This window comes from Centroberyx gerrardi, chromosome 10 (genome assembly GCF_048128805.1).
Source record: "Centroberyx gerrardi isolate f3 chromosome 10, fCenGer3.hap1.cur.20231027, whole genome shotgun sequence".
Classification (NCBI taxonomy): Eukaryota; Metazoa; Chordata; class Actinopteri; order Beryciformes; family Berycidae; genus Centroberyx; species Centroberyx gerrardi.
This window is the reverse complement of record NC_136006.1, coordinates 8,421,823-8,445,356: the sequence shown is the minus strand read 5'-3', so window position 1 is coordinate 8,445,356 and position 23,534 is coordinate 8,421,823. Positions and strand designations below refer to the sequence as shown.

Genomic DNA, 23,534 nt, shown 5'->3' with positions numbered 1-23,534 from the left:
TGTGTTTTGTATGTGTGACTCTATGCTTGCCTGAGGGGCAAGTGTGTTTGGTCCCAGGAGCGAATGACGGTCTGTTTTGTTACGTTACAGTATTATAGTCACTCAAATCTAACATCATAACACCACGTTTACCACATTCACACAAACAGTGAAACACACCGAACATTCACTGTTGTTCTTTGCCATTTACATGCTATTATGCCGCAGCACTCAGCTGAAAGATATGACTGAACGGTCTATAATGTTATTGCCAATAAGTTGGTGTCTACTGTAGATTGGCAGGTTGGTATGAAACTACATACAAGGCAGAAAGGCACTGTAGCTGCTTTGCCGACAGGAGAGAGCAGTACCAGGAGAGAGCAGCAAGACCAGAAACGAGCCATTTTCAAAACTCAGGAGCTAAAACATTAAAAGAAAAAAATCTACCCTCTGATTCTCTTACATCGTTATATAGCAATTTGTGATTTTCAGTGCATTCCAGGAGTCGTTTTGTGATGAAGTGTTGTAATTTATTTTTTTGGTGTGCCCACTTTCCCTCAACCTGCCTCTTCTACTTCTTCTTCTTCTTCTACTTTCAACATCCCACAGAGAGGAGTTTTCTTCTGTGTTTTCTGTATATGTGTAGGTGGAGAGAGCAACAGCAAAATACATTTTTACACTCAAGAAACAGTGAGTGGAGAGAGAAAAATGCTGCGGTGTACTGTGCCCAAAAAAAGCTGTCGAAGAGGACATTGTATTTTTACACACTGCCAGCAACACATCTGCAAAGCTGCAGCTGTGGTTGAATTGCATTCTGGTCTATTGAGGCTACTGTGGGTGGAGAAATTGGTCTCTCTCCTCTTCTACGATGGATTTCTCCCTGTGTGACTGTTGAACGTCTCTTGGTGCAAAATGGCGGCTCTAGAAAGAAGCCCTCGCTCTTTGAATCTGAGGGACTGACACCAAAACCTGACGTTTACCATTAATATTTTAGATCGCTGAAACATTTCCTTCTGTCAAGCTCCACTGTAGCTGCACTGGAAGTATCTCAACGTGATTTCACGTCATCTACGTTTGGCCAGTTATCCACGGGAATAAGAAGAATACACCACTAAACAATAGAAATGGACCCAGAAATGCAAGAAACGTCACCAATAGTTTTTTTTTTTTTAGCAGTGTCAGTGTTTTAAGTTGGATTTTTCCCTTTAAGATTTAGTTAATTATATTAATTCATGAAACTGTTACTCATTAATCCTGCTTTGTAAAACAGGTGAGGAGAGTTAAGTGTTGTAGCTGCGCACTCATGTACACACACACACACACACACACACACACACAGTTAACTGGTTTAGTCTAAATATCATTGGCAACAAACATTTGCTTGTGTTAGACTGAAGAGAAACCATGGCATCAAAAAGCTAGGCCGAAATGCCATCACAACACACCCCAACACACACACACACGCACCCACACAAAACAGTCTTAACAGCAACAATGTGTATGATGCGTCAAAGTAATTTGTGGCAGTAGATTTTCCCATCTGGTTCCTTACATTTAAAATCCTCATGCTTTTCACAATTTCAAGATATCCCACACCTTGTTACACCTTGCAGTAAGTTGTTCTTAAAAGGCTAAATCTGGAACCAAGTCCTGGTGTTATAATATGGTAACAAAAGACATTTGAGTGTTTTTTAACTTTAGGACTTTTTATACTACAACTATGTGTGGTTGACACTAGTTTGCAACAGTGACAAACAGACCACTATATTTCTTTTGAGATGAGTTGCGTGATGAAATGCATTTAAAAAAAAACAAACAAAAAAATTAAGACAAAAGGTGGAGCCGTTTCTTGGTCACAAACATCTTTACACCTGCTGTTACAGTTACTGACCGTTCCATAATAAACCAGTAGCCCTGGCCTAGTGACACTGCAGTTTAAGAGTAGAAATATAAGATAAAATATAAAACAGTGCTGTTAATAACAGCAATATGACAGTGTTGTACGCACATGTACGAAGGAGGGCTATGCAAATAAGATTCATTCCAATTACGTTTTGGGGTTTTCAGTTTTTTCATTACTACTTAATACTGTGCTGCTTCTTCTCTTGCCACATTTGATCAAAGTAGGTACATGTACAAGAGAGTTTACAGCCTAAACAACTAGCTCTGTTAGTAGTTTAAGTGCATGACTGTGTGTCCATGACATAAAAACTCATCAATGAATATTTATGATTGTTCCCCATCCCTAGATGCATATTTATCTATTTAGCATATTTATCTCACTATCATCTCATTACCTTAGGTGTAATCACATTTGGACTTGTGCATTACTGCCAATTTGGGACCTAAAGATAAACAGGAGCAGGCTTGTGACAGGAAGGTTGCAGGTTTGAACCCCAGATTGGCTATAGGAAGATTTGGGTGCATAAAGATGAATGAGTAACACTCTCCTTTTACTCAACAACTTCCACTGAGGTGCCTTTGAGCAAGGCACTTAACTCTAAACTGATGATGTGGAGTCTTCTGTGGTCAAGGGATGTGGTTGTACTGGGCGGCTCCCAGGTGTGAATGTGTTTCATTTTACACATATGAGGCAGAAAGAAGCTGAAACAGCATGCATGCTGGGAAAACCTTCTCTGGATAGATGAAGGCTAAGAAAAACATCATCATCATCTTAGGTATAATCACATTTGGAGCCTCAACCAAGGTGATCCAAACCATTCAGGAAGCAGATTTTCTTCTTGAAATAGTTTTGGGCATGAAAGCCTTATCCTATTGAACCCATTAAGAAATAACTAAGACATGCTGGAATACAAAGTGCACTGACCAAACCCTTGGTCCCAGCATCAGGGCATTACTGCCAACGAGTGATGGGAATGACTGTTGATATGCACTGCAAGAACAGTCAATCCACCTAGACATGTTGTAGAATATCAGGTGACTCCATGTTGACTCACATGACGATATCTATGGTGGCATGGGCATGTGTCAGAAGAACTAACTCCAGATTTCTTTTTGAATCCACGGTGGAAACACACAGATGGAAAACGCCAACACATCTACCAATGTCCATAAAACCAGGCTCATTCCCCCTATATTGCCGATAAAACAATTATACTCAAAGTTAGATCATCGTGGTCATGATTAAATAAATATGAGGCAGGAAAAGCCACAAAACAAAAGCAAAAGAAAAATCACATTTTAAGTAACAGTAACACCCTGTTGAAAACCTCTAGTATCGGTAGCTTCACTGGTTGCGGAGTACTCGCTCCTTGAAGGCAGAGCTATAGATATACAGAGTAAGGCAAACTTGGTTTCAGGTTAATCAAACGGAGCCATATTCGCACCAAATGTTCCAAGGCCATTGCACCCTCTCATCTTAAATTGTAGTGTAATCGCCATGGAGCCTTTAGTGCTAACATTGAGCGGGCAGTTCCCCAAACTATGTATGTCTATGGCTCTGCTCCACGGCAGCTGGGTATGTCCCTCCTGGGGCGAACGCGGCTCCCGAAGCGGAACCGGTCTCATCCGGCTCCAGTGAGTCGGGCTGCCACCTAGAGAAGTTTTTTGTGTTAGAGTTGGGGACTGAAACCAGCCAGATACCGTCAGAGCAGACAAGAAAAAGCCAGAGGGACCAGCGCCGCCGTCAGGAAGTAGGTGACTCTGTAGAGGTGGAGGGGGGAGAAGGTCACCATGGCGATGGTCAGGGGCAAAGGGAGGCGGGAGGTCAGAGGCAGGAGTTTACTGGAACAGACAGAAACAAAAAGTGGATTAAAAGCAGAATGCATATCAACTGACAAGTGAAGTCAGTGAGTGGTTAATAAAGATATTACAGAATATGTGTGTTGTGTGACTGTGTGCTCCTACCTGTTGCTGAGTTTCAGAGTGTTGCAGTTAATAAGCAGCAGGTATACAACAAGTAGAGGCACAGTGTGTGGCCAGCAAGGGTCAGGATCCAACTGGGTGGAATACCTGCAGAGGATCACAACTTAAGTTAAACACATGTACACACACACAGACCCAAACACACACACCCTTCTGCCCTTCATTCTTACTTACATATGTGTAAATTATTTACTTATTTATCTGCACTATTGTTTCATGTATACTGTGTGTATGTATTGTCTATGTTCACCGAGTATCTCGGATGGAGAAAAGCTTGTGTTTGGAGACAAGATTGTGTTTTTCACTGCATGTTTTAATACATATGACTGTGAAGATAACTTTTATGTAATAATAATAGTGCTAATAATAATAATATGGTACTTTATTGATCCCTTGGAAACTCTTCTTTTTGCTTGACCCACTCCACAGGGGGGTCAGAGGTCAGGGTCAGCTACAGACCAGCACCTCTGGAGCTGGTCTGTAGGCGGCAGCTACAGCAGGGAATCACAGTCTGCTCTCTCACCTGTCTGCTGCTTGAGAGCAATGCTGCAGTGTGTGGGACTATGGCTGCACCTCAGGTAGTCTAACTGGAAAATTGCAACTGACTTGATTCTTGATACACACACACACACACACACACACACACACACACACACACACACACACACACACACACACACACGTTTAATACCTCAGGTTGCGGATCCAGTGGATGAGTGAGGGTGCGCTGAGCATGATGGGTAGCGTGAAGAGTGCGGACAGGCAGAGGTGCAGCTGCAGGTCATCCTTTACCTCCTGCAGGACACACTCCGACAGCAGGGGGGCGCCGTTACATTCTTTAGGCTTGCTGAGGCCCTCGGCATCGACTGTGCCGTTCTCAGTCTCTTTGTGCTTCTGCGGCGCCTGGAAGGATTGTGGGGGAGTTGAATATTTCCAAGACTAATTCTCAAAGGATCAAACTGTAATATTCTGTTAGATTCTGAACCCTGAATCTGCATTCACACCACTAGCAACCACGATGCTGTCCTACTGTCTGATAGCCGGTTTGAGCTTGCCGATTGCTAGTTGTAATGCCAATGATTTTGCAACAATGGGTGGGACATACAGTAACGCTAATACATGATTGGCTGCTGATGAGCCTTGTTGCCCAAAGTTCAGCCGCGGACGTTTCCACGCACCAAAGAGGAGACGATGTAACTGTGGTCAACGTTGACTGTCATTTTTCTGGGTCTAGAAAATGAATGCACCCTCGGACGGTGGTTTATCAAGTTGCTTGCGGTGTGATCGCAGTGATACAGTCCAACATCAACATCTTACCAGATTCAGCATGTGGCTCAAAGACCTCTCTGTCATCTGTAGCCTCAGCACCTGGGCATGCAACGTCAAACAAAAACAGGCAAGGGTATTGTTAGAAACTGGCTGCTTGTAATGTTGTGATGGAGGAATTAAACTTATTCTACTGGTCTGCTTATTCTAAGTTGCTCTGAATAAGCACGTCAACTAAACGCCTAAAATGTAAAAGCAATGTAAAATTTAGAATTATATACCCATAAGCCATTTAGTGGACGCTTCTATCCAAAGCACCTTATAAGTACTGTGAGTCCATATGTTTTTAGTTTGCGTATTCCTATTGCAAATCAAACACCTAACCCTGACAGTGTTAGTCCATGCTCTACCCACTGAGCTGCTTGAGACAATACAGAAGAAACATACAGGCAATCGTTTATTTACACTGATTGCAGTTTAGCTGTAACTGTATGACGTGATTGGGAAAGGCCTCACTGGATTTCAACAGCATCCTCAGACTCACCCTGTAAAGGTGGAGCAGAAAGGCCGTAAAGAGTGACAAGGCCCCACAGGAAGTCCCGCCCATAATGGTCAGAGACAGAATGATGAGGAGCTGGGTCCGTGGACGCAGGGTGCCACAGTCTCTAGAGACAGACGGCCTGGGTGGAAAAACAAAACCACCAGTCAACAAATATACCGTATGTGGAGAGGAAGTTCACAGTTAGCCTACGCTTCCCAGGAAAGGCGTATTGATGAAGTGTATTATAACAGATGGGGGCTATATCAGCGTAGAGAAAATGATCTTTTATGCCACCACAGGAAAATCAAGTCATTTTGCTTTTGAATCTCGACCAGCTGGGAAAATGCGGTCGAGGAAAAGTGAATGATTATCGTTCTCCCCTCCATCAACAGCTGCTGTCGGGGCAGGCACTTAACACACCGTTGCTCCAAGGGAAACAACTCAGTGGCTGACAGCAGAAGCCTGTGGTTGTACTGGGCGGGTCCCAGGGGAGAATATGTGTAACTGTGTGAATGTGAAGCAGGTCGATGCTGAAAAATGTGTACCGCTCCCTGGATAAATAAAGGTGAAAAAAAATGGAGGAAAATAACATTGTGTGAGACATTTAAGTATGAATGTACAAATACTGATTCAGAGTACTAAAAGATAAGTATTTGATTAATTGCCTATATATTGCTTTTACTGAGCAATATACACTTAAATCTTCACTGGACAAAAATGATTAAATTAATTCAATTTCTCCATTAGAGATGTGACATCCTATAAGCAAAAACAGCATTAAATTAAGTAATTTTGCTTCAATTTCTAACTTTTAATCTTATAGTACTGAATAAATTCTCTGATCCCAATCGCCTTTTTTTCCCTTTTCTCAGCATGACATCCAATACTAATATGAAATTGGTGTAACCCTACATGTAACTGACCAATCTTACCTATGTAGTGGAGCCAGTATTAGTGAGATCAGGCGCAGAACGAGCCGGAGCAGTGTGCTGCCCCAAAACGCCACAGCTGCCCCTAAGATATAGAGGAGTGGGGACAGGAGGCGGGGCCATTCCTCAACTGGTGCCCCGCCCTCAGGAAGCGTCCCATCAGGGAACGTGGAGGGCAGAGCATCCATAGAGGGGAGACGGAGAGCGGACCAGGCCTCCTGAAACCAGCTGCACCTGAGGAAAGGGGGGAGAGGAGGATCAGGAAGCAAAACCATGTGGGGGTTTTTGAGTAATCAGGTGTTGTCAAGCTGCGTCTATCACACTGCTGTACAAACTAGCCAATATCTGACAATTCAGCAGCTATGCAGTATCTTGATGTGTTTCGGCCATGTAGGCAGTGTTTCGGAGTAGTTTTGTCAAGCAGCATTTCAGCATTAGAAGTGCAGTGCCTACCCAAGCAACAGGTGCAGGATGTAAACGGGTAGGTCGACTTTGTGAGGCTGCAGGCCTCTGCCTACCACCTGGCTCATGTGTGCGGCTCGGCCGGTCCTCAGGATGGAGGACAGCTGCCCCCCGCAGGCCAGGAGGAGAGTTACAGCTGTGTACACCGGCACCATGGGGCCGCAGAACCTCAGGATCTGGTAGGTGAGAGAGAGGAGGTTAGTATTACTAATCAGAATCACTTCATTCATCAGAATCACTTTATTCACCAAGTACAATAAATGTCCAGGAATTGTTCTAGGTGGTGTTTGTGCCAAGATACACACACAGATAACTTACATAGTAATACACTACATACTGACATATTTTGAAAGTACAGCAATCTCATATACAGTGAAAGGGGGTGTTTTATATTTGAAAATGGTTTGAATTGCCCCGCGCAAGTTTTCTTCCCTTTCTTTTTTCTAATAAGGTTGTTCTTCTTGGGAGTTTTTCCTTGTCTTCACTGAGGTTGGTGGTGCCAGTTTTATTTTGTTGCATACTGTATTGCGTCATTTTGTTTTGTGATTGATTGTTGATTAGATCTAGGTAGGGTCGTTCTCTGTAAAATCCTTTTAGACATGCTTTTGTAATGTAAATATGCTTTTGCTATATAAATAAACTTGCCTTGACTTTAAAGTGTTTGAACTACAAGAGATGTACAGGATGAGTGTCTCAAACTCAAACTCTGGCACTTCTGTGGAACAGTCCAAGTTACAGCAAGGGAGTAGTTGGGGAAAAAACAAAAACAAAACAAAGTTGTGTCTTACCTGTCCCAGCACCCTGGGGAATGAAGTCCTCACTGACACCTGAAGTTGAGATCAGAGAGTAAATACATCATTCATTTGACACATGATGTCATATTTTTTATCTCCTAATTGAAGATAAACCCATATTTGTCATGATAAATTGCAATCAGGATGTGTAAGAAGAGAAAGAGACTGCAATTCTTTTTGGTGAGGGGGAGGAGCAGTACCTTATACTGGCAGTTGGGGGCAGTGTGGAGCTGAAGGAGGACAGCTGATGTGTTGTCTGGATGACCAGTGTGCAGCATCCCTGAGATCTCAGTCACTGATGGAGTACTGGTAGGAACAGGGAGGACAGACCGCAAGTTATGAGGGACAACAGTGTTTATCCACGCACATAATGACATGTTAATGAGATCAAATTTAGAAGTTGCATGCTCAACTCGAAAACGTTCAAAAAACAAAAAATCGAACTGCTATTATTTGACAGAATATTGCAATTTAAACTGCAATTCATATCAGTATCTAGTTTTTCACATACATTTTTTAGAACTTTAAAATCGTTTAAAGAAAAGCGATTTTGTTCAAAAAATAAATAAATGTCAGTTTGCAGGATTTACTGAGTTTGAGTCTGATGAAAGGTTTTCATCAAAATTGTACTTGATATATGGACCAAAGATTTCCTTGTTTAGAAATCCATTTTAAGTCCATCTTAAGCAAATTAATTGCAGCCTTTGCGATTTGGAAATTGCAGAAGTTCATATTGCAATTTAGATTTTTTTTTTTCCGATTAATTGTTCAGCTCTAGTGCAGACTCTTGGACATATAGATTCAGATTCAGAGAAAGCTTTATGGGAATGAATCAAATAGTATTGAATGTTGCATATTACAATAGTGCAGGATAAAATAAGGTACAATTCAGATGAACATGGTACAATAAAGAATAGGCAAATTCACTAATTATAGGAACTTTTTTTTCCCAAATAGTGTTGCAGAAGAATGTCTGCAGCAGCAGTCAAAGACACAAACAGAACAACATGCAGGCAGACACAGACACTAACTAACCTGACTGTAGTTAAGGAGTCCTCCCTAAACCATGGCACCTTCATTCTGTATACATTGGGCAGTCTTTCTGCAGATAAAAATACAATAATCAATATTACATTTCAACCTGCGCACATACGCCTACGTATCAAAAGACAAAATCAACTTACCTTTTTGTACTTTGCAGTGGCTCGCAACATTAATTCTGAAAGCCTGATAGACCTAAGGATGTAGAGGTTCTCAAAATTTAGTAACACGGTAAGAATGGAGAGATGCTGAAAGACTAGTTGGCACACAAAACGACAACAAAAAGATACCTGGTGAAAGTGTTGCAGCACGATGGTGTGAAGAAGTCCAGAGGAGTTGACCGTAACGTCGCTGACTGTCAAACCTGGAAAACCAACAGTTACTGAGAGGGAAAATCTCTGTTTTCACCTGTGGGCTTGAGAGTCAGAGACTAAGAGACTAAGAGAACTCACCGAAGGACAAGACATGCGGCACTGGGACAGGAACAGTCTGAGATTCTTGTCTCTGCCACTCGCACTCCACTGTGAACTATGGAACAAACAGAAGAAAACAAGTTTTGCATGTCATTTACATGTGTACAGTTTAAAATTAACACTAGTGATCATCCAAATGAAGGCTAATTTTGTCTTTGGCTGCTCAATCTCAGTTTTTCTGGCCACTTTAGCAGATTGCTAGCTTGTCTTAAGTCTTTTCTATTAGAAGAATGACTCTGACTGGTAAAAAAAAAACTAAAATTCATTTGGATAGTGAGATTCTAAATAATTGTTGTGGTTGATTGATGAAAAAGCTATTTTTTTATGCAGCGTATACAAGTAAGACATTTAAAGTGGTCATCCTCAAGATCCATGTTTTTTTTTATTATTTTGTCTCCATGTTTGGTGCCAAGCGCTCATTGCTGTGGTGTTTCTGCACTGCACTTCCCAGAGATCACCTGTCAATCAACACATCACTTTCTATGTGCCAGAGGATTTTTCCCGGGAAAGAGCTACCAGACACCGGGTGTTTAGAACAGCAAATGTAAAAGCTTATATGAACTGGGTATAGGTTAAATTACTATAGTGCTATATCAGTTGCAGATAGAATTAACATTTATTTATATGAAGATGTGGCATATTATTACTTTAAATGGATGTGAGCACTACCCGCAGTCAAAGAGGCTTCCAGGGCGACTGTCCAAGAATAAGCACTAATTTCCTTAAAAAAGTACCTGTTTGCCATTGAAATTGGAGGCCCCGACAACCAGATGAGAAACTGAAGACAAGTCACTGAGTCTCAGAATCAGGACCTGAGGAGAATGATGGACAGTTACGAGCGACCAACAGCAGCTCAGCCAAACAGGATAAAGGGACCGGATTGGATGGTGTCTCTTTAACAGATAATTACCTTGTACGGTGGCAGAAGCTCAGTTGCCATGGACAGATCCACTGCACGCACGCTGGGAAAAAGAAAAGAGAAAAAGAAAAAAAAGAACAGTAACACAGAACACAATACAAATCATCTAATGCCACCACAAAATAAATGACGTTTTCTCTGTAATATTGAAATGTAGAAAATGAGCTTCTAATTATTTGATTTTAGGATAATAGCAGTACGCATCCAGTGATAACACGGTGTCTCCAAAATGTTTTTCGAAATAAAAGATGAAGCTGTTAATGGAGGACAAGGAAAGTGGGGTGAGAGATATATGAGAATAATCTCCTTACCACAAAGACCCATTCCTCTGTGTGCAGCCATACACCCAGCTACTCATCTCCTGTTGGACAACAACACAAAATCAGAATGACATACTATTGACACATGACTTCATAAATCACTGTACATACTGTATATACATCAACATTACCAATCTGCTTCTGTCAAGTCAACAATATAAGAGCAAGTGATGGGACCCATCACTCACAAGTACATAATATAAAGTTGCAAATAGTTCCCACACACAGCATTAGAATGGACTATGCCAAAACTTCTGCTGATCATTTCTTTTTTGAGTAGTTTTTGAGCACAGACCACTTTTTTATATTTCTTAGTTCGGCTTGGAATAAAATCTCCATCATTTAAAGCTGCAATCCTCGATTTAAGCTCAAGTGCACCCTCTCATGGCTGTGCAGGGAATTACAACATGAACCCCAGAATGTAAATGTTTTGCTTTTTTTGTACTTTTCTTGGGAGCAGGCACCGGCAGCTTATTTCCAGCGCTTAATTCATTTATTTCGTTTATTTCATTTAATTGAGGATTGGTAAAAAAATGTTTTCTTAACAAGTATTCTATTTTCTTTGGTTTCTTCTACATTGGAGGTGTGGCTGTTGCCCTTCGCCCCACCACCCTCTCTCCGACAGCAGGGCTGCGATCTCACCAGGTTGTTGCTCCGGCAGTAGAAGTGGCTGTAGCCTTTCCTGCGACTGGACAGGGCAAACAGGAAGAATTTGGCCTGACCCTCCTGTAGGCAGAGAGCAACACTGAGCAACTCTAGTCTAATGAACACATGTCTTATATATATGTAATATATATCTCTACTAGGGCTTTGCTCTCTTGGTTGACTAGTCAAATAACTGGACTAAACATCAATTTGCATGATTGTACTTATTTGTAAGAGAGAGAATGAGGTGGGAAAGCAATTTTACAGATTTTTCCAAGGACTATTTGAGTATAATAGTTGCAAGTGCAGCCTAAACTATTCTATCCCAACATTCCCAACTATACCATCTTTCTCTAACTACATAGATGAATATAATGTATTATATTGATATAGAGTACAGTACCTTTGGGGTGCTGTAAGTCAGACGCAGTGTGTTAACTTCACTCCACGCTTCAGGAGAATCTGGAAAATTTCAAAGTGGGAAATACAGGAGAACTAAAGTGAGTGGTTCCTAAACAAGTATCACCCCATCACCACGACTCCCTCTTTTCTACATGCATGACATGGGCAATTTGGGTACATCTACAGCAAACTCCCCCATAATGCTAGTGATGTTTGTTTTTAATGCCTGATGGCTTTACAAAGTTATTCATTTTAAACATTTTACCGTCTGTTGACAGTGGAGAGAACCAAATATGTACAAGCAGACATGGCTAATATCAAGATAGATACATGGATGGGATGGTAATCTGTGAGCAGGAGATGAATGTGAACTCTACGTGCATGTTTGTCCTGTTTAGCCCGGCGTCTCTGTGACATGATCAGGTGTTATCCACTAACCTAAGAGGGAGATGGAGGTCTCTTGAGTTTCATCCAACATCCTGACTGGGTGTCTGATGAAGTGATGGTTCAGGACGGTCATTCTCCTCTCTGGGTCCTCTGAGAACTAATAACGACACACTGATTAGCTTGGAAATAGATGGGATGTGCTCGCAGTTCATGCTTATCAGAGATGTGACTTTTCAGGCTTTTTCTGGAGGGCACACAACTCCCATTTGCTTCTACTTTGGAAATTACTCTCCTGATTTTTTCCCTGCAGTTTTAGCAGAGGGAGAAGTAATGTTAAAAAACCTCATTCTGACCTGTCTGGTTTCAGGTTCGATGAGGTCAAAGAAAGCCCTGACAGTAGCGAGAACAAGCTCTTTGCACCTGCAACACAAAGACATACTGTACATACTGCATACTGATGATCTCAGCAATATTTCAAAATGGTTGTAGATAAAGGAGTCAGTCTTTTTACCAAACGATGGATAGATGGTCGGTGGACACCCATGTCCTGGGAACTGCAGTTGCCTTGGCAAAAACAAGAAGACATGAAACATGATGTGAAGACCAGAGTTGGAACAAATGCAAACTGCTGTCAACACACTGCGACTTGATTTTTTTTTTTGTATGCAGCCTATGGATTTGAGTGAATGTGATCAGCTCAAGCGCCACTCGAGCGATTTACAAGCGTTCACTGCAGAACTGCGACTCCCATAATGCAGCGGGTGAGTCTTACCACCAGTGACAACTTGCTGGGGTCTCCTGGGGGACAAGGCAGGGACGTCAGGCCGGAGCGGACCTGGTAGTCACGGTAACCGCCCCCGACAGAGAGCACTGTGACGTTCCTGAGGTCGTCCGCCTGGTTCACCCACCTCTGTCTCACTGCAGAGTAGAAATCTACACAGAGTGGTGACAGAGAGAAAAAAAACTGTGAAAATCGCTTTCTTCATGTTTATTACACCTTTCAGTATGAATAAGTGTTAACACCAAAATCTGGTCGTAGGAAGCTTATGCCGATGGAACAAAGAAATTAGTATGTTTATCAATAATTATAAATAGGCAAAAAAAAGGTGTGAGACAGGACTTGGACAATGCAGATTCTGCCAATATATAAAAAAACGAGTCTCACTTTTTTTCCACCTATTTACAATTATTGGTAAACGTATTTTTTTCTTCGTTCCATCGGTTTAAGTTTTCTCTGACCAGATTTCGGTGTTACACTTGTTCAAACAGAAAGGTTTAATAAACATAAAGAAAGCAATTCACTTAAAAACAATTCAGCAGCATGACTAGTGTTTTCCATTATGTGCTACAAGTGTGATTTTCAGACCTGTTTCTCCATACAATGGCAGTGAATGGAGAGAGAAAAAAAACACACAATTCTCCAATCCCCTCTACCGGAGCAACAGATAACAGAGAATCAATGATTTGGGGGTTAGATCATGTCCAGGAAGCTACACAACCCAAGCTACTACCAAAGTTCAACATCACTTTAATGTGTGTGTTCTCCTTACCCAGCAGGTACGTGTCGAGGGCCAGCACGGGGGCCAGGTGGGGCGAGGCCTGGGTGATGATGAGGCTGACCAGATGGGGGCTGAAGCGGGGCAAGGTGAACAAAGCCCGGGCCACCACTCCTCCCATGGAGTGTCCCACCAGCACCACACTGCGAGGCGGGTCCTCAAGGTCCTGTTGAGAGGAGGAAAGGGGAGCGGAGGGGAGATAAGCTGATTGGTGGAATCCTTTATTGGGTTTAGATAGGGCTGGGCGATATGGTTGAAATCAATATCATAATAATCGTGAGGATTTTTTTTAGATTATCGATACATATGACGTTATGGCTTACGTATGCAAAATTACATGTTAAATAATACAATTGATGTTCGTCGCATTGAACTGCATAGTAATGTTAAGTGTGATGCCAAACAAAAGGCAGAAATTTTCTTATGATATTCCTTAAAATATTTCGTACCTCATTTTATATATACGTTTTTAAAGTAATTTGCATGTTATCATCAATTTAGACAACAGAATTGTGTATCACAATATCATCATATAATCATATATGATTATATATGATTCCAATGAAAGACTATAAATGTAATATATTATAATATTGAATTATTGCCCAGCCCTAGGCTTAGGTTTATTTTTCAAATATTTGACAAAGTGTAGTGTTGGACAAATGAAAGGTTTAATAATAACATGCAACATTTTCATGTACTTTGAAAGCAAATTACACACTATAATATTTTATGGACAGTTGAATATTTGCTAGGTCTAATATTTGGGTGCTATGGTTTTGACCCTTGCACTCCTTACTATTGGCTGCTTGTAATGTTGGCAATTTAGGAATTTAAGCTTATTCTACTTCGGCACTGTTCTACTATATTACTGCGAGTTGTACTGGAGAAGTCGAGCATCAACTAAATGGCTAAACTGTAAATGTAGAAGGGAAAGGAATGTGATATGGGGCAGAAGATAGAAAAAGTAACCCCACTTCAGTGAAACAACACTCCACCAGCAAGATCCTTCATATCGAGTAATCCTGTGTGACCACTAGATGATATTTGAGGCCTGACCTTGTAGAGCCGCAGGATGGCCTTTATGCTCTCGTGCAGGAAGTGTGTCTGCCTGCGCAGGCTGCCGCCGTATAAGGCCACCAGCTCCTCGTTGAAGTCCACGGTGAAGACGTTGAGGTGGAACCCTGCCTCCATGTTTTCAGCCTTCCTCAAGGCCACCGAGCCCAGGGAGCGAGCTGCAGGGGAGAGACAGGACGTCCGGTTACGTCAGGTGTAGGGATGGGACGACATGCTTATCTCACGATACGATTTGATACATGATATGGGGGTTCAAGCTTTGATACAACCACAATATGATGTAATAAATAAAAATTGCACAGTCAATAAAGTATGACTGTGCAAAATTATGTTCATTTCAGAGCCACAAATCTTTCTACCAATGGCATTGGCTTTACAAGACGCAAATAATATAATTTGGATGGAGAGCTTGTGAAACTGTGATGATCAAGCCGTCTCATTTGTGATTACTACAGCAAAATAAAATGGAGCTAATATTGCAATTCATTTTTCTGCCAAATGGTACAGTACGTATTGCTGCCAAATGGTACGGTACGTATTGATATATTGAATTTCGATATATCGTCCCATCCCCAGTCAGGTGTTTTGATCAGGTTAGGTGTTTTTACAGAGAAGTACAGTGCAGCGAGAAGTGTGACAACACAGCACAAGCCAGATTCAAATCACACAGACCTATTTTACTCCAGATGAATGAACACTATGCCCATGTCATCTCATCCTCTTATTCCCAAATACTGTAAAAAAACAAATGTTAGGCAAGCTCATCTAGCACTAATATCTGGATAAGACTTGGCAGAAAGCTTGGCTAACAGTGGGTTGGGAAATGGTCAGATCAGCCTTACTGTAGCCAGTAGAGTCCACAGGCGTGCATGGAGCAGAGTGGACTTTCATTAGCAAGCATACTAGAATGAACAGTCAACCACCAATATCAAGGCGTTCATTTTGAAACCTAGTCCAAGTTACACCTCTAACATGGTCCACATCGTATACACGCTAATTCCTATTATAATTATTTATGTGCTGTTCTTATGTATTTTTCTGGTTTGGATTATTGATTGATTATTGATCCTGTGACTTCAGATCCTCAGGACAGCTATTCATAACCTAAAAACGTAAAGTATCACTTTACCACTAAAAAGGCTCATTAAATTTACATAAACACTTCCATTTTCTGGTATTGATGACTCTCTGAAAGATACAAGCAACGCCCCGACCTCAGGATACTCTTTCCTTAGCGACAATGGCACCATATCAAGTTGTTATAATTTGTGAAGTTGAGTAGCTTATTAAACAACAGTGCAGTTAGCTGTTGCTGAAAATATCTTGAGGCCTTAAGAGTTTAAGTGCAGGACAAGACGTGTAAGGAAGAGAGAGCATGAATTTATCATGAAACACATCGGATACAGCACAGTGTAACTGCAAAATGTGTTTGTCTTCACAAGAATAAAACAGTGGGCGTTCTCCTCCTACACACAACCCATAGCAAGAACAAGCAGGCCTTCAGCAGTTGAGGATTTATCTGCATCACAGTGAGTATAATACAGTCCACACTAAATACAGTTATTAGTTAGAGAAAGCATCCTGCAACCAGAACGTCCCAGGTTTGATTCCCCAAGAATGAGCAAGATTAAATCACTACCATTTTCAATAATAATAATCATATTAATTAGTTGTCAGTATGGAACCTGCAACTACATAGTAGGTATAAAATTATAGACATATTTTAATATCTACAAGTACAGTTTAACAAACATAAAGCTCACTAAATTGGGGAATGGGCAGTGTTTATTAAACAAGACTGATGTGTGTGAAAGGAATTATTTCTTTTCCTCATTGATTTCCTCGTAGATTTTTCACATATCTGATTAAAAATCAGTTGTGTTGTGTCTTGTTTTTTTACCTACAAGAATTACACTGCTGGAAAACAACTGCACATTTTTAAGCTAACAAAGATTGTTAAATTCTACATTGTTTACATGTGATTTCCAGCATCCCACGCACAACACAGACTCTGAAACTTAATTTCTGCGGCATGGCAAAGCTCTACCAGCCCTCTCTCTTGAATAACAGCTACCTTGTGTGCAAAACGGTGAAGGACAATCCAGTTTGCTTGCCCATCAGGTACAAACCAATCGACAAAAAGCCTGAGGCCGTCCCGCTGTCCTCATACGCCCTCAGCAACACATGCTCCCACTCCAAAAAAAGTTGCGTTTTACGTCACCTCCCTGCTTGTGCAACCCTCTGCTTATTCACTTGCTGTTTTTCTTCATTTACTGGTTCCAAATTCAAATACTAGTGGTGAAACTTTACATCTTTAACAGCCCACCCTGCGTTTTGTTAGCAGAGGCACTTACCTTGTTTATAGCTGCCCGCATTTCCAGGCAGGAAGAGCACAGGTGCACCGGTGAGTTTAAGTGCGCGGGTCTCCTGAGCGTACAGACCCTCTCCGTACAGGTAGAGCCCGTATGCCGGGTACAGTCTGGCCACGCGACGAGGCAGGGCCACGCGCTGTGAACACAACACACACACACACACACACACACACACACACAGATTAGGAAAAGTTCATTATGCTTGTGCATGAAACTGATGAGACTAAAAAGAGCTGTAAAGTGACTACAGCAGCATCTACATCCACTCTACAGCTGGCAGACAAAACAATGTTTGCCTCCCCTGGCCTAATTATTAGGGATGGGACAATATAGGTTATATCAAAATTCAATATATCGCAATAAAAATGTGACAAATACGTATCACGGGGCAGAAAAATGAATCATGATATTAGCTGCATTTTTACTCTGCTGTTGTAATCACCTCAACCAATAAAGTTATATTATCTGCACTTTCTAATGACATTTTGCAATTGTTGTTTACGCTTGCTAGAATGTAAACATGTATTTGTCTCAGAAATAAACATAATTCTACACAGTCAGACTTTCTTGTCATTGTCAATTTGTATTTATTACATCATATCGTGGTTGTATCGAATGGTGAACCCCATATCGCGTGTCGAATCGTATCGTGAGACAAGCACATCGTCCATCCCTACTATTCTAATTGCTGTTCTTAAGTGCAAAGTTATTTTTGCTGGTTTTAATTATTGATAACGACAGCCTGAAAAAGCCTGACAGCCTGCTGTCTGTGACTTCAGATCCTCAGAGCAGCTATTCATGACCTAAAAAGTAACATATCACTCCTTCAACGCTAAAAAGGCTCATTAAATTTACAATCAATACTACCAATTTTCTGGTATGGATGACAAACTAGCAAAGCCCAGTCCTTAGGATACTTTGTTTTCCGTTATTGACAGTGGTAAATATACTGTATAGCTATCAGACAAGACAACACCCCTTTGGTTTTAGCTCCTGGCTTGCCGTTCGCCTCCTCCACCTTATTTATTATTCTAATTATTGAATATTTATTGAATACTTATTGCCTTGCTGTCATCCATACTCCCCTGCCATCTGTCCTGTATTCACAGTAGGTGCAAACAGCTGACCTCTTTCCTGTCACAGCACAAAAACAAAAAGTAATCTAGATAAAGTGAGGCTACTGATGAGTCCAACAACTGTCTCTATTATTCTCATCCTCGTACCATAACAAACCACAACACACTCCCATCCTGAGGTAAGCCTGATGCCCTTACAGTGTTTTGCCTCCAGCTGTGCCCCACTTCTGGACAGATGAACACATTAGTGAGCACAAAGAGCAGAAGGCAGGCGACCTACATTGCCTTTTGCTAACATCTTCTTAACGCCAACTTATTCCAGGCGTCTTAACCTGACTTGCATGTGAAAACAGCTCCTGCATCTTGCTATTAAAAGCAGCTGATCTCCTGCTGAACCTGCTGAGAGGATTCATGGATCAGCAGCTGATTTGTGATTTCACAACCTGGATAACTATAGGGCTAATTTGACTCTCCATTCAGCCTGTAGCACTTACTCTGTATCCCCAACACACACACACACCCTACACACATTACAGGTCCTGTATTGAATTCCAGAGAGAATTGTGGTGTGTGTGTGTGTCTGTGTGTTAAAAGCCATTGAGGAAATACCTTAGCTAGGCTGAGATGCAAGATAGCCTACACCTACCTGTTCTGTCAGGTGGCAGCTTTCAGGAAATAGCCCAACACATTAAACGGGCGCTTGATTGACATAATTTATCATGCCATTGGAATCATATCATGATTATATGATGATAATGTGTTTAAATGACATTTTTCTCGCGATTAGGAATAGGAAAGCCTGCGAACCATTTAGCAAGATGTTTCTGTTTCTGTACCGCTGCCTCTGTAGACACAAAACAAGGCGTACGGAAGGCTACTGGATATTTCATGGATATTTCATGTAGCGTTAAGGCCAATAATTAGCCGAGCAACTCACCCGGTACTCTGGGTATTCAAACATATAGGTCATGCTGCATCTATTCTCCTCGAAGCCAGTCAGCAACTCTCGCAGGCCAACCGCCAGAAGCCCCAGAGCCAAACCGTAAAAGGCCACAGTGGCGAATTTCATGCTTATTTTTTTTTTTTTTTTTTTTTACTTTGGGGTTTTATTTTACAGGTGTCTAATCTCCATGTTTCAGTTTTCCCTTCAGGAAACTCCGTGCCGAGCGAGAAACCATTGACTGTCACACAGACTGTGGTGGCTCATAACAGGAACCACCTACTATACAAACAGCAGTGATTGGCAGATCGGTTGGCCAATGGGCGGTGAGATCGCAAGGAAGCGGACCAATGGTAGAGCAGCTTTGAAATGCATCAATAAGCAGCGAGTGATGTCATCTGTATAGGAGGCATTGCTTATTATATTCATATATTTTAAAATGTATCTATTCAATTTTCATTGATATATATATACTATATTACATATAAATATATTTGAATTAATTTGCTTGTGAATTCTGTATGTTGTTAATATTCAAAAATTGAAGTGAAAAACACAAAAACGTTCAGGTGCTATGGATTACCAGTCCAATGAGCACTATTATTTTATTTTATATTGATTTATATTATTATAATGTTTATATATTATATATTATTTACATACTTAATTTATAAGTATGTAAATACACTTGTAATTTATACATTTGCATTTTCCAATTAAAACATGTTTTCTTGTATTCTGATAATAGAGAGAACATCTTTGTCTTGTCTTCAAAAAAAAAAAAAAAAAAAAGAGCTGCTATGGACTGCAGAATTATCATTTCCCAGGTATACATTAGACAGGAATCCCAGATATACATGCACAGGAAATGCCATCAAGTGGGGAAAAACATTTTTTCTCTCAAATCTTTAATGTGTCAATCAAAGGTCTGCTGCTTGAAGCTGCCTTAACCGCTGACCATTACACACACACACACACACACACACACACACACATACATACTGTATATATCTTGTGCATCAGAGCCAGGTGATTGCAACAGGTCATACATTTGAGGAAAGGAGAAACACAGTTGTTAAAATCTGGCACATTAAATGCTGACAGGAGCGTTTAAACCAAGCAGACCTACATACTGTAGAGAAGAATCTGTTCTCTACTACAGATTACAATTGTTGGAAACGCTGGACTCCAGTCAATCCTTTCAAAAATAAAAACAAGATGTGGGAGTTTCACGGAACGAGTGCCACCCCCCCCACATGATCTCAGGAATGATTTCACATTTTGTTTATGAATTCAGAAAAAAAGTCTTTGTCTGTGTTTTTGCACATTCTACATCAAGACATGAAAGTGTGTGCAGCAGCAGATCTAAGACTGACAAAATAATCTCAGCACAGACCTCAGTTGGTTTTCATTCACACCATCAGACTCGGGTCAAACAGTATCTGCAAACAGTTATTAGTGTTTGCCTGGAGTGACAGATGGGAGGGGCTTACTGCATCAGGACGATTCAGAGAGTGTCAGGTGAGACGTCAAACACAGAAAAGTATAAAAAAATTCACATTCAAATATTCTTCTGTGATCACCTAAACCTTCTGGCACTTATTTTAGTGTCTTAAGTAGCAAACCCACCCATGTCATATTGCAGGCTGGGTAGAAAATACTATTAATTCTTTCTAAATAATGTTTGATCCAGGTCTGCTGCATACCCCAAACCTATTCCTGACTGTACAAATAAGAGCCAAATCTCAGCCTTCCAGAGCAAGACGTTCACAAACATAGTCAAGTTCTGATCATTGACTATTGGGACAATAAACAAAAACAATCAGCAACACTGTTATACTGCACACAGTTCTAGTCAGCATCTAACAACAGATGTGATCAGCTTGTGTGCCTTTTCTACAGTGAGTTGTGTATGAATTAAAAGTTTTTTTTTCCTGGTGGTTTCCCCTGAACTTCTTCGTCAGGTGAAGACCGCTGTTGTCCTTCTACGGAGTAACTGGAGACTGCTGTGGGTGGAGAGATGTTCCTGCTCAATTTAAAAAGGAAGGAAACACCGAAGGAAATTTTCTGATCCTCGACCAGTTTTCCAGCGGTGCATCAGCCTCGAAGCAACACCACCTTAATCCAACAGTTTGGAGTGCTCTATCCTCGTAATGGTCCAGTCAGGTGGCACTCCTTTAGTAAACTCCCTTTGGAATCTGAAGAAATCCAAGCCAAAAAAAAAGGAGCATTTTCTTAGTAATGAAACACTCATAAAGCTCCAAAGCCCAAGTATGACAGATTTGTTCTTACTTGCACAGGAAAATATACTCACTCGTAATTGGCTGATAGCAGTCTCTTAGTTTCCGCCTCTCCCTCTTCACCGATGGCCACCTTGAAGACACGAGTTCCCTCCAAGGAGTCCTCAGGAAGACGAGCGCTTGTCAGATACCAGAAACGCATCAGAATACTCACAAACTTTCTCCCTGGAAAGAAAAAACACACCTCGATTAACACTGCAACAATAATAACGCCAGAAAGTGTCCCTCTTGTTGTGAAAACGTTTGAATGAAGTTTCATAGGAAAACATAAAATAAAACACTTCACCATTTCAAGTGATGTTGATTAGGGCTGCAACAAAATTAACACCAAAAAAATCACGTGGCCCTCTTCTCTTGTGTGTTGACATCCTAATACATTTTCTGAGTAAAATAAGTTCATGCTTACCGTTATCATCATAGTAGATGCCCACGTCTCCAGGAGTTGTGTACATGATCTCATCAGGATCTGCAGACAGCGCTCTCTTGTGACTTAATGGGAGAAGGTTGCATTTTTCCTCCAGCTTCCCAATCAACTGCAAGGCAATTAAAATGAGGTGATGTTGAGCTTGAGCAAATTGAATATACTCATTATAGTGGTGTCAAGATAATTTACCCTTCAGTACAAGACTAGACTGGGTGTCTCGATACCAAGCAGTACGATACCACTCCAAAGACAAAAAAAATGACTTTGTGATTAATATTCAATGGTAGGTGGGAGCAGTCATAGGTAAAGAAGCAAACAAGTTTATTTTGTCTTTACATCATTTAAAATTTGGACAGTGGCATTTTCTAGTGTTAGTGCCCCCAACTCACACTGCCGCCCCGTACAGAAAGCATCACAGTATTTAGGGCTGCAGCTAACGATTACTTTCATTATCGATTGACTTATTGATTACTTTTCTATTAATCTATTAATCATTTAGTCTATAAAATGTCAAAATATAATGACAAGCGATGTCTTACAATTTCTTACTTAGTCTGACCAGCAGCCAAAAAAAACCCCCAAAGTATTAATTTTATAATGATATGAAACTGAGAAAAGCAAGCAAATGTTTGGTATGTGATTAATGCCTAAGATGATTTATTGATTAATTTTCTGGTGATCAACTAATCAATGAACTGACTAATTGTTTTAGCACTACTAGTATTAGAGGTATTGTGAGTGGCTGGTCAAGATACTTTATTAGTACTTAAGTAGTGTGTGACTGTGGCTCCTTGTGCATTACTTATTATCTTTAATTAAGCACAGGACAAATGAGCCACCAGTTCAAAGTACAGATCTATAACCCTATGGATTGATTTATAACCCTATAGACTGATACATTTCCATACTCACGTCCTTTGCCACCAGCCCTTCCAGAGCTTCAAACTGGCACTGTGACAGCAGTCTGGAAACATGGGAGAATGCCTGCAAAGGGAAATGAAAATTTTCATCAGCAACAGCTCAACATGATGTGATTACGTTATAGATGCTGCAAATCTGGCTTGGGTTTGTCAATAAATCAGAGGATGAACTGATCATACATGGCACTTATGTTATTTTAACCGTTAGTTGGCTCCAAACTGTATATATATATATTTTTAACACTGACCTGTTTCGCCCCCTCCGTGAATTCTTCAATGTTAAATTCCTTGTCAAAGTAGGCCCTAATCAAAAAGTAGTAAATCCGTGTGCGGAACCATATGAAAGGGTTTGGGACGCCAACAACCACCACATTCTGTTTGTGTTTGTGTCCGCCCCGGTCAGAGCTGTACGGCCGGGCTGCTGCCACAACACCGACAGGCAGCGGGGGAGCTAGCCGCGTTCTACTGGACCGGCTCAGGACAACGGTTTCTGGTTTAAATAGGCGAGTAATGTTGAATGCCGATGAAAGCCTACTACAGTAACAACCTCTTAACATGGGCAGCGCCATCTTTTTTCTCTTATACCTTTTTTTTTTTTTTTTTTGTCCATCTACTTCTATCTTCCGACGGGGAACAAACTAGATGTTTACAAAAGATGTAAAGTTGTGCTACACCAAATCGCTAAGATAACGTTAGTGGTGTTATTTTTTATTATTCATGAAAGAATATATAATTTTCAATTCAATAGGCTATACAGTTTTTATACTCTACTTTTACTCGCATTTGTTGCTAATGTGGGGAAGGTAAACAATGTGACACCTGCTGT

At 41.0% G+C, this 23,534-nt stretch overlaps 2 protein-coding genes across 2 annotated transcripts; both read right to left on the bottom strand.

The window, feature by feature from the left end:
* Nucleotides 1-3,060: 3,060 nt before the first annotated feature.
* pgap1 (post-GPI attachment to proteins inositol deacylase 1) lies at nt 3,061-19,296 on the bottom strand. The gene is made up of 26 exons (XM_071918291.2): nt 19,062-19,296; nt 17,031-17,184; nt 14,659-14,834; nt 13,594-13,765; nt 12,816-12,976; nt 12,555-12,607; nt 12,397-12,463; nt 12,095-12,200; nt 11,658-11,716; nt 11,252-11,335; nt 10,601-10,650; nt 10,281-10,332; nt 10,105-10,182; nt 9,350-9,425; nt 9,188-9,261; nt 9,041-9,092; nt 8,892-8,958; nt 8,057-8,162; nt 7,851-7,889; nt 7,054-7,238; nt 6,604-6,834; nt 5,675-5,810; nt 5,182-5,232; nt 4,556-4,767; nt 3,847-3,951; nt 3,061-3,723 (listed from the first exon to the last, which is right to left on the bottom strand). The coding sequence occupies exons 1-26, from the start codon at nt 19,191-19,193 to the stop codon at nt 3,585-3,587; spliced, it is 2,817 nt and encodes a 938-aa protein (XP_071774392.1). The 5' UTR covers nt 19,194-19,296; the 3' UTR covers nt 3,061-3,584.
* A 1,022-nt stretch (nt 19,297-20,318) lies between these two features.
* Nucleotides 20,319-23,282, bottom strand: maip1 (matrix AAA peptidase interacting protein 1). Its single transcript, XM_071918293.2, has 5 exons — nt 22,957-23,282; nt 22,701-22,772; nt 21,771-21,897; nt 21,379-21,529; nt 20,319-21,262 (listed from the first exon to the last, which is right to left on the bottom strand). Exons 1-5 carry the CDS (start codon nt 23,275-23,277, stop codon nt 21,184-21,186), a joined length of 750 nt encoding a protein of 249 aa, XP_071774394.1. The 5' UTR covers nt 23,278-23,282; the 3' UTR covers nt 20,319-21,183.
* Between the last annotated feature and the right edge of the window lie 252 nt (nt 23,283-23,534).

What these genes read in the sequence shown, in the direction of transcription:
- pgap1 (XM_071918291.2), bottom strand. Translation starts at nt 19,193, where the DNA reads ATGAAATTCGCCACTGTGGCCTTTTACGGTTTGGCTCTGGGGCTTCTG. An exon ending in ACTGCCGGAGCAACAACCTG is followed by an intron (nt 10,651 to 11,251) that starts GTGAGATCGCAG and finishes GTTGTCCAACAG; the next exon opens with GAGATGAGTAGCTGGGTGTA. An exon ending in CCACTGCAAAGTACAAAAAG is followed by an intron (nt 8,959 to 9,040) that starts GTAAGTTGATTT and finishes TTTTATCTGCAG; the next exon opens with AAAGACTGCCCAATGTATAC.
- maip1 (XM_071918293.2), bottom strand. Translation starts at nt 23,277, where the DNA reads ATGGCGCTGCCCATGTTAAGAGGTTGTTACTGTAGTAGGCTTTCATCG. An exon ending in TCACGGAGGGGGCGAAACAG is followed by an intron (nt 22,773 to 22,956) that starts GTCAGTGTTAAA and finishes TTCCCTTTGCAG; the next exon opens with GCATTCTCCCATGTTTCCAG. An exon ending in CATCTACTATGATGATAACG is followed by an intron (nt 21,530 to 21,770) that starts GTAAGCATGAAC and finishes TTTTCTTTCCAG; the next exon opens with GGAGAAAGTTTGTGAGTATT.